This window comes from Heliconius melpomene, chromosome 17 (assembly GCF_056956725.1).
Source record: "Heliconius melpomene rosina isolate 202511_hmr_F chromosome 17, ASM5695672v1, whole genome shotgun sequence".
NCBI classification, from domain to species: domain Eukaryota; kingdom Metazoa; phylum Arthropoda; class Insecta; order Lepidoptera; family Nymphalidae; genus Heliconius; species Heliconius melpomene.
The window spans coordinates 6,003,019-6,020,191 of record NC_140405.1 but is presented as its reverse complement, the minus strand read 5'-3'; the positions used below and the strand labels follow the sequence as shown (position 1 = coordinate 6,020,191).

The window sequence follows — 17,173 nt, the reverse complement described above, 5'->3', positions numbered from 1 at the left end:
AATATTTCATTTCCTCGACTCGAACCTACAATCTGTCGTGTTTACAGTCCCACGTTTGTGCCCCTGCACCACGACCAGCCTCAACTGACTATAAAATGTATATTATGTAAAAATTTATAAATGTGAGTAGGTAGGTAGTACTTGAAGCGCCGAATTTACTAATATGAATGAATAACTTTAATTTTAACCGACATCAAGAAGGAAGGAGAATTCAACACGTACGAAAACAGGGGAGCTAGTAAGTGTATGCTAAGTTTAGTTTTTCAGATGAAGATTTTTTTCAGCTTCACACTGTATCCCGGATGTAGCAGAACGAAGATATATACCAATTACATATTGGAACATCATCATTCATCCTGGCGCAGGAGCACAAGGGTGTCACGAGCAACAATTGTAGGTTTCTATCCCCACCCTGGATGAATGAATTAGTAATTAATAATATTTTAATTCTGCGCTCTCGCACCAAGGCAAAAGCCCAAAATAAGGTTCCGTAACTGTACACGGCAATGCCTCGAACAATTCGACGGAAAGAGGGTAGCGGGGTGTTTTGACACTAGACCACCTCTGCTTACCCTGCTACATGCTACCCTGTGGAACGGTCTACCCGCGGCAGAGTTTCCAGGTTGGTACGATATGGGTACCTTTAAAAGGCGCGTCTATCTCCACCTCAAAGGCCGGCAACGCACCTGTAGCTCCTCTGGTGCTGTACGGGGTCGTGGGCGGAGGTGATCACCATCAGGTGACCCGAACGCTCGTTTGCCTTGTCCTTTTTACCATAAAAAAAAAATGCGGAAAATTTCAAAAGAAAATCTTCTAACTTGATAGTGTTTAGTAATTTCCACATGGTGTTTGAGGCGGGCGGGGCGGGTGTGGGGGGCGGGGCGTAGGTGCGCGTACGCCGCCCATCTGTTATAAGCGTGCGCGCAGTACGCGCCGGTGACAGCGTGAGCAGCGCCACCGAACGAAGTTCTAGCGTGCGCGCCACGACTGCGACCCGATCAGACCGCGCGCCGATAAGCGCCAGTGCCAGCTCCTAAAGCCAAATCAATTTTGAAAAAAGGTAAGACTTGATGTGCCTTATGCTTTATGTTAATTGGTTGGTTTATAGAAACTGTAAAAAACTGTTCATATCATATGCATTGCCTTCGTTACTTAGTAGAGTATTGTATAAATATTTTGCTAATTAAGTTTTTTTAAACATTGAATGGTTTCGCAAAATATTAATAATATTAAGATTTTTTTTTATTTTTATTGTTATAAACCAAATCACCTATTTTTTTAATAAAATTGTTTTTATTTTTATTCCTTACTAGCACTGTTCTGTCGCTGAAAAAAATGTATTTTATGATATACGAAATAGTGAAAAAAAATTATAGTATGTTAAAAAAATCTTATTTTTCTTGTTTAAGGTACAATTTATAAGTTATCAATATATTAATTACTATCATTAAATGTGGCCTTTATATACATGAAACGTTAACAAAGTGAGATATAGAGCTTGTTTGCTGCAATAACTCGTATTAAATATTTACCTAAAAGGAAATTCAGTCTTTTAAAAATTCAAAACACATATACAAGGGAACATTAAAACAGCTCAAAAGAATTATTTTTCGCTATTAAAAGGACCCATTTTAAAAAAACCCGTTAAGTGCGAGTCGGAGTCGCGCACTGAAGCTTCTGTACTAATTTCAGGATTGTAGATCAACGGGATGTACAACTTATAAAAATTGACAAACATAAGTTTGCGGGCATATGGCCCCATTTTGTATGAAACTTAACTTATAACTACGAAAATATAAGTTTGTCATATTTGCTTTCCTATTAAGTACCTATATATTTTGACATTTTGAATTTTTTACTTTATTTGTATTGTAAGAATCTTTTGATTACGTTGGCTTAGAACCTTAATTTTTTCTGTGCTTCAAAGGACCACGGAAACGGTCTTGACAGGCGGATGAAAGAATGATCCTATAAGGGTTCCGTTTATAACTTTTAAGGAACTAAATCCAATAAATAAAATAGCATATATTAAAAATAAAAAACATAAACAGTGTTGTCTCATAATGTGTGGAAATCTACGTACTAAGTCATTTACTATATATTTTGCATGAGGAGCACATGATTGAGACTATCAAGTTAGTGACCACAATAATAACACATTAATGAATAAAAAACACAATACTTGGAGTAACCCAGTAAACAAAACGGAAGAGTTTTTATATTATATTTTTTTCCTTAAAAATAATAAGATTTTTCAGAATCAGAAGAATAATAATAAACATTCAAATAAGATTTTCAACTGAATTAAATCTACTAATTGAATAGTTACAGAAATTTGACATAATTATGGAAATAATTTCCAACTATAGAAACTTAAAGAAACATATCAATTATTTAATATAACTAATTCAAAAATATTGTCATATGAAGTGAAACAAACAAGTATATTTATTATTTTCTTTCGGAATCACTATCAATATAGTAAACGCAGAGTATGAACTTTACGAGGTCACATTTTAAATTGGGGTCGGAGGCGTCCATCGAACGGGCATTAGGCTACCTGTGACCTTGTCTCCCAGACTAACCCAAGTATTGGCGAGACATAACCATTAAATAATAATCGCATTTGAGTGACTCCACGATCGATTGTGCATTCAAAACAACAAGTCAAGCACGAGTCAGCTTATCTCATATTGCAATTAAGAAAGAAATAAATAGCTTCTCCGTCGATCAATAATTAATTATCAATTAAAAATAAAGTTCATGATATTTATTTAAATATGAAGTTAATTTATTTTTCCAGCCGTAGTAAGTTGTCATAAAAAAATATTGTTGTTTAAAACAGAATTCAAACATTAAGTGTTTGTACTAGCTTAGTATTCAACAGATCGTCATCATACATCTATAGCGTTATGTATATAGCATTAGCATGTGTACCGAGATGTACCAAAGGCACTGACCGCCGAGGCGATCGTCAATTGGGAGAGCCGACGATACACTTGACCCCACAACTCTTGAATTACCTATAGTCTGGTTATTCGTACTGCCGTGTCTTGTTGCTAAGGGACTTTGTAAGAACAGGTACCTGGTACATGCATGGTCATCTAATAAATACATGGGTAACTACGTAATCGATCTAAACCCGGATGCTGTAATTTTTAAATTTCTTAACTCTGTATTTGTAGCTGATTGCATCTAACATGCACCTCGTATAATTCTAAGAATCGAACATAAATAGGTATACGTAGTTGCAAATTTCAATAGTATGTGTGGCAACATTTAACGATGTGTAATAGACGGTTATGCAGCTAGCTAATTATAAACTTATTTGTTATTGACCTATTAATAATTGTATATACCAATATTTATAACATTTGTATAATATAAATAACTTGTATAAAATATCAATGTCACAAACAATACCAATTATCGATTTCCGCCCTTTTAATTTAAAAATTTTATTTTTTTATTTAAATTGCATATAATACAAAACTTTTCAAAGTATCAATTTTCTTACAACTTAGTAGTAAGCTGTAATTTTTATCAAAGCATTAGTTGGCAAGGCTGCAGACCAAGATGTAATTATTTAATCGAGTGCACGAGCACCGACGCGAGCGTTGCTCAAACAACTCTAGGGTTACCCATTATACTAGAATTGCATAAAATATCTATACTAAATAATAATATCAATAAAAATATATATATAATTTTAAAAACTTAAAGGAATTTTATATATATTTAACGAAATTCAAGTAAATAACTATCAATACAATAAAAATGTAAACAAGGTTATTTAATAAATCAGAAAATGCGATATCGAGGCTAGAGATGGCCGGTGCACGTATCGCGCTAGTGATCAATTGAAAGTGACACACTAGCAACAACAACACTGCAGACAGACAACCATTGATCGTAGCGTTCGTACACGTGTGGCATTTATATATAAAGGGCCACCTTATTCTAGCTTTGAATTTATATAATATTGCTATGTTATTATCAATACGAAATTATTTAATAATTTACATCTAGTCTACCGGGATGACAATGTTTATGTTTGTTTATTGTTTGTTATATATACAGTATTTTTTTAGCAGCACGCACGTGTTTATCCCGCACTCAGCAGGATAGGCAGAGTGAACCTAGTGTTAAGACACTCCGTTCTCTATTCTCAGCCATAGCGTGTTGAGTGGTGGGACTCAACGACGCGTTTTCCTTTGACACCAGAGCGAAGAAATGAAATAAATATTCTCGAGTCTTCCTCGAGTGGGAACTGAACCTATAACCTGTTGCGTTTACAGGCACAAGCATGTGACCCTGCGCGACGACTGACTTCTAAAGCAAATACATATATCTAAGTATACATTAATAGTAATATCATAAAACCTATTAGTTGTTAGACTATTACATAAATATAAGTACACTAGCTTTTAGCTGAGGCTTCACTAGCGTATATCTAAGAATTATTTATGACTAGTGGACCCGGACGCGGCTACGCCTGCTTGGACTATAAGAATATTTTCGCGTCGGTCATACTCATACTATGCCGCCCGAAGGCTAGGTGATTTCGAATCAGTGACATCTCCTTAATTATTTATTAGAATGTTATACAGTAAACTATATAAATTCAATCTAGATAAAATGCTAAAAGTGACTATTATATTTATTTTCATAAGGATGAATATCAAAATGTCGCGGTAACGGTTGCGTAGCGACGCGACGGTTGTTATTAACATGGCAGAATAAATTGCATGTCAAATTAGAAAGTACTTTAAAATATATTAGTTTATATGTATAATGTAATGTTATAGCCTATAGCACTTTTGAAGAATGCAGCTTTCATACAAAACAAAAACAATGTAAATCGGACCAGTAGATCCAGAGATCTTAGCGTTCAAACAAACAAACAAACAAACAAACAAACAAACAAACTCTTCCGCTTTATTATATTAGTATAGATATAGATACATGACAAATTCTAAGTGCCAGAGATAACTCTAACCGTAGGTATAGTGGCTACATTCTATTTATTTTTCTTACCGGTTTTGTTTTATTTAAACAAGCACCTACCTACTGCATAGAATTAGCGAGTTCATCTAAACTCTAGCTCAAGCTTTATCATATTTATTAATATAGATTAGTCTATACTATAATAGGTTACATATATTAGGTACTCATAAATAACCAATTCATATTTTATAAGAATGTATTTAATTAATTTACCATATAAAATATTTTCTAAGGTAAAGATTAGTATAATACTGACCTACTTTCAATTAATGTCATTGAAGTTATTTTTAACCTGTTCGAGTGATTGGCTTAATGCATCAAGTATGCTTGGGGGAGTTAAATTGATTAGGACTAATAATACCGGCTCCAGTCTTCCTATACTTAGTATGGTCTTCTTGGAAGATAACGGAAGTACTATTAAGTGCCTAGTAGTACTACATACATACATACATAGCTTCACGCTTTATCCCTAACGAGGTAGTCAGAGAGAACGGAGCGTCAAACGCTACGGTCTCTACATACCTCTTTCGCCTCGTCCACTGTCATCAACATCTCGTGTCTTCAACATTCACGCCCTCTGGGGAATCCTCCTGGTTTTTACGTGACCTTCCTTCCGTATCTGATATTGTGTTTTCGAAGGTCAACTGAGGTCTCCCCTTACCTCTTTCCATCACTCACTTTTCTATCATAGATCTTTTTTGTCATTCTTTCATCACTCATTCGTTCGAAGTGCCCAAACCAGCAAGTAGTTATTAGCTTTAAACTCGGAACGACACGTGTTACTTTACACCTTTAAAATGTATAGAAAAAGTAATAAATAAAAATGGTGATGCGCAATGATGACAATACGATTTAATACTGCACCCACCCAACGCTATTCTTAGAATGGCACTTAAGGAAAGGAAGAAGCTGATTTGCATTTTTATGAATGATGAAGGTTAAGTCACTCTGTTTTCTTGTTTCATAACTCACTAATGATTTTGTTGCTAATAATATATATTTTAGTATAAAAAACAAGATAAATTATGTTAATCCTAAAACGTTTAGGTACTCCTTTTATATGACCAAAGTGTAGGTATATTAAAATGCGAGTTTGATTATTTAAGTCGTATTGAATTTCTCTAGGTCCCCGATCTGTACTTAAAGTATAAAATGCAGATGTCAATAAACGATAAACAGCATTTGTATTGAAAATGTATAACTTGAATGACGCTAAAAATATATTAGTTTTCAGCTTTACGAATCACGCCCCACGTAAAGCACCATAGGCTGAGGATGATTAGAGTTAGCACACTCCATTACCGCCGAATTCTGGAGGCATTGAGTGTATGGTGGCAGAACTCAACGCCGCGCTTTGCCTCGGTATCAGAATGACAAAATAAAATGCCCCTGCATCACGACAGGTCTCTATATTGATAGTACCTATATATTTATTAGGTTCACGTTATACCCTTCTTATCGGGACACATAGCCAAGTAGGCAGAGAGCATATAGTGTTAAGATTCCACATTCCACTCGAATTTAAAAAATTGCAAATATACGAGTGCAAATGCAAGTAGTGCGTACGCATACAAACACGCGTGGTAAAATAAAATTTAACGATCTATTCTTTTAGCGAGAAATAACCCAAAACAAGATTACAATGTTTACCTACGTCATACATGTAGGTAATATTTTAAAAATCGCTCTTTAGGTAAATATTACATACTTACGTTAGGTTATTAAAAATAATTATACGATTCTCCTTCTCTATGAACTCATTAAATATATTTATTATAAAAGTTTAAATGCTAATAATGAAAACAACAAATATCCTCCATGATTCACATTTGGGCATGTTTTTCTACTACTATTTATTCTATTACTACTACTATTTATATATATATATATATATATATATAGTAGAGCGATAGAAGAGATTGCATTTAAAGAAAGTGCAGTTTATTTTCAAAACATTTGTTTCACTTAGGAAACACTTAGGGACGATAAAACTGTATATTGAATTCGTTATCATCAGTAAAGTAGCAGGGCGGTGCCCGTATCACGTTACACTTACCCTTTAGTATAAAAGCGTTAAAGCTTCTCGAGTTACGCACATTCACGTCTCGGGTAACAGAAACATACGTTTTCAGAAGGTATTAACCAGAGTTAAGAAAATTTGGTCACCAAGTTTTTGTCACCAAATAATATTATTACTAGCAATTTTTTAGTTGTACATCATAAATAAATTTTATATGGCATAATAAAAAAAAACTAAAATAACATTTATGAAACTACTTACATATATTTTTTCCAGATTTTAAAATGTTAGTATCAAAAATGATGCAACTGGCGGTCGTTGGGCTGGCGATGCTATGGGAATGGAGATGCGATGCTGCTACCGTCGCCATCAAACTTTGCGGCCGAGAGCTTGGCGACATCATGAGCAGAGTCTGCCACGTGTACAATAGCCCATCTTGGGACGTGCCTACAGGTAAGCCACTTTTATTTAAAATAATAACTATAACATTTGTTTCTAACTATTCAATCTTCGACTATTAACATTTTTGCAATTGCCGCAAGTTTATTATTAGACACTATTGAAAAGTGTACTCTCTTTAAGAAGAATCACAGTCTACTGCCAGTAGTCTACTGAGTATGTAACTTATAACTTGTTGTAAACAATAGTATATATATATATTATTTTTGTACATATTACGTGATTCAAATTAATTCAAAACAAATACTTTGGATCGGTTTATACTAGTGTTATATTAGTGTGTGTTTAAAATAGAACCCAAAACATGATGGTACTGAAGATACGGTTATTTATACAGAAAGCAAAAAAAAAAACACTTTTTAATATTTATTAATGGAGTTGATAATTTTTAAAAGTAATATAGTAACCAGGTGAACAGTACCCATGTCTGAATAGTCTGATGTCCGCCCCAGAAATATTTACTGAAAAAAAAAACAACTTTACATGAACAAATCTATTCAAAGCTAAAGTCCAGCACATCCTCCACTCCCCTAATAATGAATTAACCCCGTAATAAATTTGATTAATTGATTTAATTTATAACCCTTTTAAAATATATGAAGTAGCTACTTACACGCGCCAAGATAAAATTTAGAACATGTCAGCTTTTTGCGCAGAAAACAACTGTACATTTGGAGATAATTACAACAATATTAAGGCTATCAAATCTAAAACAAAAAAAAATTATCGCCAATGTTATTTTTAAACGAAAAAATCAAAACATTGCAAATCATGTTTACTATAAGTACATTCTTAAGCTTTCGACAAATAGACACGAGAGACGGCTTGGATGACCTATAACAATAATATCCGGTTGACAACTCCATTTATAAACAATTATTGGCATATTATAATAACATAATTACGCTTAATACTAAAATTATATTATAATTATATAATAGAAATATAAAAGTAACATTTGAGGCCATGTAGACGAGACAGGTTGTAGGTTCGATTCCTTTTCTAGTATTTTAGTTTTCATTATCAATATTTGAACACGCTGTATGTGCCCAAGGTACAGATGGATCTGGACATCACTTAATGCTCCAAAGATTTTTTATAGGGGATTGAAATAAAAACAACCCCAAATATACACTCATATACCTATAGAAGCAAAAGTTATTTTATGAGTGTTTATAAATAAACATTATTAGTTACAATCAATAGGTATTGATTAATTGCTATTTGACCTCAATAATAAACAGATAGGGAAGTTAGCAGTCCCCCTGAAAGCTTTATCAATTAGTTCCTATTTTTAATGAAATATTTAAATTATATAAAATGGTCCAGAAGACGTATGTAAATGGATATTTTTATTATCGGATCGCGACCTCTTGAATGTTTACATCTAATACTTAATCACAGGAAAACAACCAATACACTTACCCTCTTATTTAATAGTGACCCTACATATACATAATATCAAACACGAACTGATTTCGTGATGTATAACATTCACATATGAGCCAAGGACGCCAGCAAACGCAACCACTGTGGAAATTTCCATAATAAATATAGGCTAATAGCAGGGCGTCGTCGTAACATACTTTGATAAATAGTGTTTTTTAATATATTTATAGCTCTCGGCGTTGAAATTTGTGCAAATACAAACAAATTATGTTCTTAACATAATTAATAGATATTACCTATTTCAAAAGTCCTATCTGTTAGGCGTCTTCAAGTATTCTTCAATTGCAAAATTATGAAAAAAAAGTTAAGAGAAATTATTATTTTATAATTTATAGTGGTAGAGCAACCCGCTGCAGTTGTAAGGCGCAAAAGAAGAACAGGGATTGCTGACGAATGTTGCATCTACGGCTGCACGTGGCAACAGCTCAGTTCATATTGTGCTATAAGTGTAAAGTAAGTTATTTCGTTTATTAATGCTGAAAGAATTTAGTAAGATACACGTTTAACTTTATATACTTTTTAACACAAAAATTTCAACGTAGCGGGGTTTGAACCCGCGCCTCTTGGACGGATTCCAAGAGTTTAAATCCCATTTTCTTATAAAAGTATCTTTCGTTCCTTAGTATGAAATAAAACTATCAAAATATTAAAGATTTTCGCTTCCATAATAACGCACTTGGTGCTGTGTGACCAAAATACAAAAAAAATTTAAAAATCACAAATGTTATGTTTAATATGACATATTCCAACGAAGCGATTTGTGCTCAACTGGCACGCTCGAAGCAATACAGACTGAACAGGCTAATAGTAGTAACTGGTAACTAATCAACAGATCCGAATCACCGCTGGACTCGATGGAGGCTCACATGATCGCGGACAGGTCGGCGGAGGCCGAGGCGTCGGTGTCGCCCGCGGTGGTCGGCAAGGACAGCGGCGAGGCGCGGCGCGAGGTGGGGCGCGGTCGCAGTCGCGGGTACGGGCGCGCACGGGGCCGCTGTTGGTGCCGGCGCAAAAGGCGCTCGGGCCGGCGGCGATCCTCACTCATGGGTAACATGGTGTGTCTCACCTGCGCTTTCTTGTTCTTTTTTGTTACATGCGGTAGTAAGGCAAGTAGTTAGTTCCTAGTGAATTGAATTTGCTTTATGCAATATGAAATAAGATAACAATAAATAATTTAAATAAGTAGGTTTTACCTATATGGTAAATTGTTTTTATAAAATTTATTTTAGGAACTGTATATTTAAAAAAAGTGTTCCACATACTTCGCCACGAAAGTATTGACTTTTGACTTTTATGATTTAAAATTGCGTAAAAGATTACTTATTTTCTTGGAATATCGTAGAAAAAAATAATTATCAGAAAAGAGAACAAGAAAGTGGTAACTAACACTCATATTAACGCTTTTTGCATGCGTTCTAATAATACCTCACGTAACAATCACATGCAACTTTATTTACTTATATAACATAATACAATACATTCTCATAATAATCAAATGCTTTTTCTTTCTCCATTAAAAGGATAACATTAAAATGCTAAAAAATAATCAAATTGATTAGGTATGATATAAACTTACAATTAAATATTTTCAAAGCATGTCTTAAGCATGATAGTATGTAAACATTTATCTATTCATAACATCTCACTTCATTACTTTCAACGGATGGTTTAATATATTATTTGACATTCATTTAATTGAAAATTGTTAAGGTGCAGAAATATAAGAAATAAACAATTTTCCATATAATTTTGTCACTTGTGATATACCTAATACTTTTCAATTAGCGATATATTTTTCTTAGCATAATTTGTTTACTTGATGAAAATGTTTTAGGAGCTCATAAGAAGTGCCGCGCGCGCTGCTCCCGTACTGGGCACGGTATCTCCCCTTCTGACTTGGGGCAGAACTCTGAACACTGATCTGCCAACGATTGAACGAGATCGATACGCGTATGTTGCAGTATACACATAAATTTATCTACACAGCAGAAAAAGAAATTACTTGTTAATTTGCAATGAAGCTCACCGGTGCGGCGACTTTCCTCAGGTTAAGATTTAAATCTGTTAGCGTACTTTAAAATAGATGTAGCAAATTAAAAAGTCTATTGGAGAAGAACATTTTGAATTCCCATAAGTAGTCATTAAACAAGTAATATGAGTTTTAGACGCAACAAGTACCTTCCTAGCAATGTGTTCAAATATCTAGTGTTAGTAACATGTATCATTGATGAAGTTTTTAAACGTATTTTATTATATTTTTTTCTTATTAGAATTTCAATTATATATTTACGTGTCTTTATATATTTCTTCTATACGTCTAATGAACTTTGCCAAAAATTATAATGACTTCAACAGATACTTATCTCAGATAAAATTAAAAATATGCAAATCAATTATGTGTACATATTACCACAATATAATTATTTTATATACTTATGTCTACTGTATATACGATACTTAAATTACTGTTTATAAAACCTGTAGTCATATTATTTCTGTATCTACTATATACGTAATAACTCCGTCTAAAAACTTGCTATTGTGTAGAACAAAGACAGGCATGGAATTAGTAAATTTCTTTGCTCAGTGCTGTAAAAAATCTTTATACAAAGACAAACTAAACCAAGCTTACTCATTGATATTTTTTGGAATAGAATTGGCTGATATTGTTTGTCTTATTCAAAACAAGGAACACCGCCTTCGTAGCTAGTTGTAGCAGAATTGTATCAATGTCCATAATAAATCCCAGCACGATAATAGATAATAGATAATATGTTATAAAACTATGAATATTTTATTTTTAAAGCTTTATGTAACTCACCTACCATATAAGATATAAAGATCTCTTAAGCATCTGTGATAATTCCAATTGATAAAAATAATTCATTAACTTATGAACTTTAGTTAAACATTTAGTTTAAAGTATTTCTTTGTTGTTGTGATTGTAATGAATGTGTTTTTGTGTTTTAGATGTATTATGATTTTATAGTAAGAGCAAGTGACTGATTAAATGGATGCTGTAAGTTTATGTGTCATTTTTGTTCTAAAATATTCCACTTTTACTTTTATGCCTCCATATTTGTTTAATACATCATAATATGTACTTATAAAAGTTAGGTATGAACTGTAATATTATTATATGTTAATTTGTTGTGTTGAAAATAAAAATTCCGCTATACACACCTGCACAAAGTTGGTTACTGTAAACGCGATTGGTTCTAAGTTCAATCCCCACTCGAGGAAATGAAATATTTTTTTATTTAAATTTATATTTTCATTTCTTCCCTCTAGTGTTGGTGTCGAGACGAAGTTCGAGTTGAATTCCGCTACTCAACACGCAATGCCTCCAGAATTCGGCGGAAAGTGGGGAACACAGTGTTTTAACACTAGGTTCCCTCTGCCTTATCCTAATGTGTATGGGATACAGTGTAAAGTTGACAATAAATCATTTTTCCACTTTGAAAGAGAATACTGTGTACATAAAGGGCAGCATTAAATTTTAAAAATTGGCCAATCATGAAGAAGAGAGTGGCTGCAGAAATAAAGAAAATAAAATATAACTAGAAACTTAATCAAATAAACTTTAATATGTAACAATTAAAGTAAATAAATAATAACAAGCTTTTAAAGATCACTTAAGTCCTTTTCTAACACTTCTTTCTTAGATTTATTCTCATTATTTAACTTATCCTTAGAAAAGTACTTATGCCAAATAATGTACTTAAATATTATTATTGCAATCAAAATCACAACTAGTCATAGTGGTCCATTATTATCATTGTTTTGTTTCAATTCCAATTCACTATTTCCCCCTTCAGTGCTATTTTTTCTAATAGGAAGTAAGTATAGGCGAAGATTATTGCCCTTTTGTCTCATTTGTACAATTTTACCAACTGACTTTAAATTCCTTTCTATCACTGTTGATATTTTTTCCTGGAAAAAACCCAAAAAAATATTTCTATTATATTACTACCCATTATCATTGGAGAGCTGAGATTTTAAGACATTGCTTATGTTGAGTGGCAGAAGTCAACACATTGCTGAGTTTTACCTGAGCTGATAAAAGTAAGCAAAACCAATTTTTAACAGTCAAATGCTGTCCAACTGTCAACAAAAACCGCATACCATAATAAGCAAGTTATGCTAAATATTTTTTTTATTGAGAAATTAGTTTTTATTGAGAAATTTAAATCATTTGATATTTCTCTATTTGTATATATTGAACGAACATACCAATTTAGTTTCTTCCTTTTCTTCACCTGATACAACAATTCGAACTTCATGATTCTTTTCTAGTAACTTTGCAATCTTCTTAACATATGTTAATAAGTCATGATCTGCTATTTTAGATGATAAAGTTATAAGTTTTTGTCCTTTAAGTGCATTATTATCAGATAATGCTGGCTTTTCCTTCCTTCTAGAAAGTTCCTCTTCGTGATATTGTGCATTGGTCATCATTCTAAAAAAGATAGAGACAGAACTTGTAAAATTGTAATTTTGTGAATATATAATAAGTATCATTATAATAAATAATAATATAATTAATCATTATATAAGTCAAAAATGTGTTTTCCATTATCATTTCTTTGAAAAAAACATGAGGGAGTCTTAATGAAAATAAACAAAAATTAACTTACTTATATATAGGCCGTCTAGTTTTTGAATCCACATCTTGTATTTTAACCAATTTTAATTCACGTCTAGATGACAAACTCTGAGCATTCTTGAGATCAGTGATACTTACTGAATTGTCTGGGCTAATAAGTGTTATTCTATTTTCAATATTTGGTTTCTTAGGAACATTTTTTCCATCTGCAGTTATTCTTGTCCCAATAGAACGACAATCAAAGAATCTTTTAGTATTAAGGAAAATACGTAATTTATTCATTTTGTTTTCCTTATCTTAAAACTATCTTACTATCTAAAAACAGAAATCTTTTATGATACGTTACGTACTAAACGTTCGAGGCCTCAATATTATAATAATACATTATATAGTATTTCGTCACTGTATCGAGAAGGCTATGAATTTTCAGTTTTCACGTAAATTAGTTTTATGCAACATAGACATACATAGACAAAGACAACATAGACATACATATTATACAAGATACAATACACTTGAGTCCTGACATTTGTAAAGTTGATTTTGGCATAGGGATTTGGCATTGATCATCGATTTACGATGAACATCGATGTTAGCAGTTAAATATCGATGTTTAAACATTGATGTTGCAGTAATTAAAACATCGTAACATTATAAATTATACGTCATTATGAATTATATATGGAGTGCCTACTCATCTCAAATATTATAAAACTCATGTATAAATCAAAATGTATCATTTGTTAATGTACAAATATATTTATTTATATCTTTAAAATTGTATAATAATTATACATACCAATGTAAGTAAACCTGGCTCCTGGTTAATCACAGAATGATAAAATAAATATTTTATCAAGGAATACAACATTATTAGTATAAAAAAACACAATTCAACCGTCGACATTCAAACGTATTTTATTTTATCTTCTAACTTCCTGTAAATACAACTTTCCAGTATATAACAAATTTATTCTCTAAACAAACTAACTAACTAAAAATAAAAAAGGAATAAAATACTAACGAAAAGTGAATAAGAATATTATGATATAAAAAACTTTCCTGATTTTATGTCTAATTACACTGCGAAGTCGATTCACCCCATTTCATTTAATGTTTAGTGTTATATTCTATACCATAGAGTCTATGGTACAAATCTCGAAATCTGCCAAACAATAAAGTTGATTTCTTCTAGTTTGACAGCGGGAAGGCAAACATGGTAGGTGTAGTATTGGATATGAAAATCCTAATATATTTGTGTAATCTTGAAAGTATTTAGAGGTTTATTAAATGTCTTATATATTTAACTTTTTCAGTCGGCCCACAAGACATTTATTATCAAGCGCAAGCTCGCTAAAAAGCTAAAACAAAATCGCCCAATTCCGCAATGGGTTAGAATGCGCACTGGAAATACTATTAGGTAAGTAAACATTGTTTTTATTTTTTTATTATTAATTAATTTGATAATTTCGCATACTAAATAACCGGCAAAATTAAGAAACGCCGAAGACTGTTTAAACCTCTAATAATACAATAAATCATCATCTGTATTCTGTAACACAACTCGTGATTATAGTGAATTATTTTATACATTTTTGCTGAATTGATAGTTCTAATGTCTGAGTGAATAAATGTTATAACAAGTAAAATTACAATAAATGTATATTATCGGAGCGTTTTGTTGACTTATTGAGAATGCCGATAAATGGTGCATTTAATTTAAATTTACTGCCTAATAAGTATTGTTACAAACATATTTGTTATTTTTAAGTGGTATTCCACACTTATGAAGGAAAAATACTTATTTAGAAGACGAATAAAAATATGAACGTAGCTGGATTTCAACTATCCTCTTTTGGAAACCGTGTAAGTCCGTCCAACCTTCCGTTCTATATAAGTATAACTGATTTTTTTTTTCTATATTTATAAAATTTAGTCAAACTTTGGAAGCATATTGCAACTTTTTCACACAAAAATCACCTTTTAAACTGAACGTGAGCAACAAACAGAACTATTTATGTTGCAAGCAGTCTGAACAATATAGGCCGCGCGGCCTGGCTATCATTGGTATGTGCGCACATACCAATTCAACTACATTAAAAAATACTTAATAGGAAGAAATTAATTAACTAACTATAAAATCAATGAAATTATGATGTCTAACATATTTCTTTTAAACTATTCTCTTGATAACATTTGTACAGAGGTATTGTTGCTTAAATGTAGGTCCCATATATTAACTTGAGCCCCTATCATAGACTGTTTCCAGAAGAAAAGGTTTTCTAATGATTTAAAGGTATAAGTATGTGATGGCTACATACTACTTAGCTATGAAATATTTTGTATATATACATTCCACATTATTTACTTATCATCTGTTTATAAATGAATATTTAATTTTACCATTTTTATATACTATGCATCAATTATACTTTTTGCATATATATGAAATGTTACAACTGAATATTAATTGAAACTGCATAGATATATTTTGAACATTAACTTAAATAAAACATAATTTGAGGTTGTATTGTTGTTTTAAATTATATTTTTTTATAAATATTATAATTAAAATAGTTTTATAAAAATATGTGTGTATATTAAAATATAGTTGATTACGATCTGTAAATTGAGGATTTATGAGAGGAGTTAACATTTTAAGAAATGTACAAATAACTACTTGTACTTTGCTAATTGCATCAGAAGAAACAAAAACTGACTTTTAATATATTTAAGTTAGATTCAAAATTTAGTATAAGTTTACCTACACTTGTATGTTTATGGATTTAATGTATATGTGATATAATTGTTTCAGGTACAACGCTAAGAGGCGTCACTGGAGGAGAACTAAGCTTAAGCTGTAAGCTTGATGTCTTGTATCTGTTAAGTGAAATAAACATCTAAAACCTATTATTTGTATTATTTTCTATGTAAAGTAATTAATGCAAAATGTTCAACATAATATTTTTCCACACGAATGCTGTCAATTGAATGTTTTGTCTATTTCAATAGATTAGATGATTTGGGAATATGATTTAAGCTAGAATTACAATTTGGTAAATGTTGTTGCTGTAGGTTTATTTTGTAATTAATATGAAAAAATAAAAAAGATGGGTTATTCAGTGTGATGATAAATCAAGGGTCAGAAATCATGATAGTACTTGCATATATCGACGCTGGAAAGCGATTTTGTCGTATTCTTAAAGAAGGCTAGAGATACGACAAAATCGCTTTCCAGCGTTGATATATATAATATAAAAATGTGGATATGGCGTCAAGTAATCCCATAGTTATCAAGGTTCTTTTCCAGGCAGCATCTTGGAGGCCCACTATTGTGTATGTGTTCTGCTTTTTCAATAATAATAGCAACTTTCAAAGTACCTCAAATAAATAAGAATATAAATTACGTTAAGATTTATAGCTCAATACATTTTTTTATTTATTGACGGATACCGGACATAATGTACTTCCAAGTATAATTCTAAACACTATTTTGCACTTTCCAGAGATGAACAAGTCCCTCCTTCACTATAGTATATAGTCTTAAATATTGTGTTATCTTGGGCCAATCAAGAAATAGAACGTTGTTTTAGCTTGACACTATCCCCTGTATATAGGTGGAAGGCTACCCA

At 31.9% G+C, this 17,173-nt stretch overlaps 3 protein-coding genes across 6 annotated transcripts; 2 read left to right on the top strand and 1 right to left on the bottom strand.

Moving 5' to 3' along the window:
* Window positions 1-902: 902 nt before the first annotated feature.
* Window positions 903-11,963, top strand: LOC146529998 (uncharacterized). 4 transcript variants are annotated; one of them, XM_085200447.1, is made up of 5 exons: window positions 903-1,060; window positions 7,304-7,480; window positions 9,271-9,388; window positions 9,768-9,885; window positions 10,770-11,963. In XM_085200447.1, the coding sequence occupies exons 2-5, from the start codon at window positions 7,312-7,314 to the stop codon at window positions 10,905-10,907; spliced, it is 543 nt and encodes a 180-aa protein (XP_085056573.1). In that variant the 5' UTR covers window positions 903-1,060; window positions 7,304-7,311; the 3' UTR covers window positions 10,908-11,963. The 4 variants fall into 4 exon arrangements, with proteins under 4 accessions (XP_085056573.1, XP_085056572.1, XP_085056570.1 ...); XM_085200446.1 differs by having other exon boundaries at window positions 9,768-9,982; XM_085200444.1 differs by having other exon boundaries at window positions 9,768-9,990.
* Window positions 11,964-12,502: 539 nt separating this feature from the next.
* Window positions 12,503-14,062, bottom strand: mIF3 (mitochondrial translation initiation factor 3). Its single transcript, XM_085200443.1, has 3 exons — window positions 13,573-14,062; window positions 13,169-13,394; window positions 12,503-12,868 (listed from the first exon to the last, which is right to left on the bottom strand). The coding sequence occupies exons 1-3, from the start codon at window positions 13,821-13,823 to the stop codon at window positions 12,692-12,694; spliced, it is 654 nt and encodes a 217-aa protein (XP_085056569.1). The 5' UTR covers window positions 13,824-14,062; the 3' UTR covers window positions 12,503-12,691.
* Window positions 14,063-14,618: 556 nt separating this feature from the next.
* On the top strand, window positions 14,619-16,451 carry RpL39 (ribosomal protein L39). The gene is made up of 3 exons (XM_085199994.1): window positions 14,619-14,760; window positions 14,858-14,961; window positions 16,357-16,451. The coding sequence occupies exons 1-3, from the start codon at window positions 14,758-14,760 to the stop codon at window positions 16,403-16,405; spliced, it is 156 nt and encodes a 51-aa protein (XP_085056120.1). The 5' UTR covers window positions 14,619-14,757; the 3' UTR covers window positions 16,406-16,451.
* The last annotated feature ends 722 nt before the right edge of the window (window positions 16,452-17,173 follow it).

What these genes read in the sequence shown, in the direction of transcription:
- LOC146529998 (XM_085200444.1), top strand. Translation starts at nt 7,312, where the DNA reads ATGTTAGTATCAAAAATGATGCAACTGGCGGTCGTTGGGCTGGCGATG. An exon ending in ATCTTGGGACGTGCCTACAG is followed by an intron (nt 7,481 to 9,270) that starts GTAAGCCACTTT and finishes TATAATTTATAG; the next exon opens with TGGTAGAGCAACCCGCTGCA. An exon ending in CCTCACTCATGGGTAACATG is followed by an intron (nt 9,991 to 10,769) that starts GTGTGTCTCACC and finishes AAAATGTTTTAG; the next exon opens with GAGCTCATAAGAAGTGCCGC.
- mIF3 (XM_085200443.1), bottom strand. Translation starts at nt 13,823, where the DNA reads ATGAATAAATTACGTATTTTCCTTAATACTAAAAGATTCTTTGATTGT. An exon ending in ACTAGACGGCCTATATATAA is followed by an intron (nt 13,395 to 13,572) that starts GTAAGTTAATTT and finishes TATCTTTTTTAG; the next exon opens with AATGATGACCAATGCACAAT. An exon ending in AAAAGGAAGAAACTAAATTG is followed by an intron (nt 12,869 to 13,168) that starts GTATGTTCGTTC and finishes GGTTTTTTCCAG; the next exon opens with GAAAAAATATCAACAGTGAT.
- RpL39 (XM_085199994.1), top strand. An exon ending in CGCACTGGAAATACTATTAG is followed by an intron (nt 14,962 to 16,356) that starts GTAAGTAAACAT and finishes TAATTGTTTCAG; the next exon opens with GTACAACGCTAAGAGGCGTC.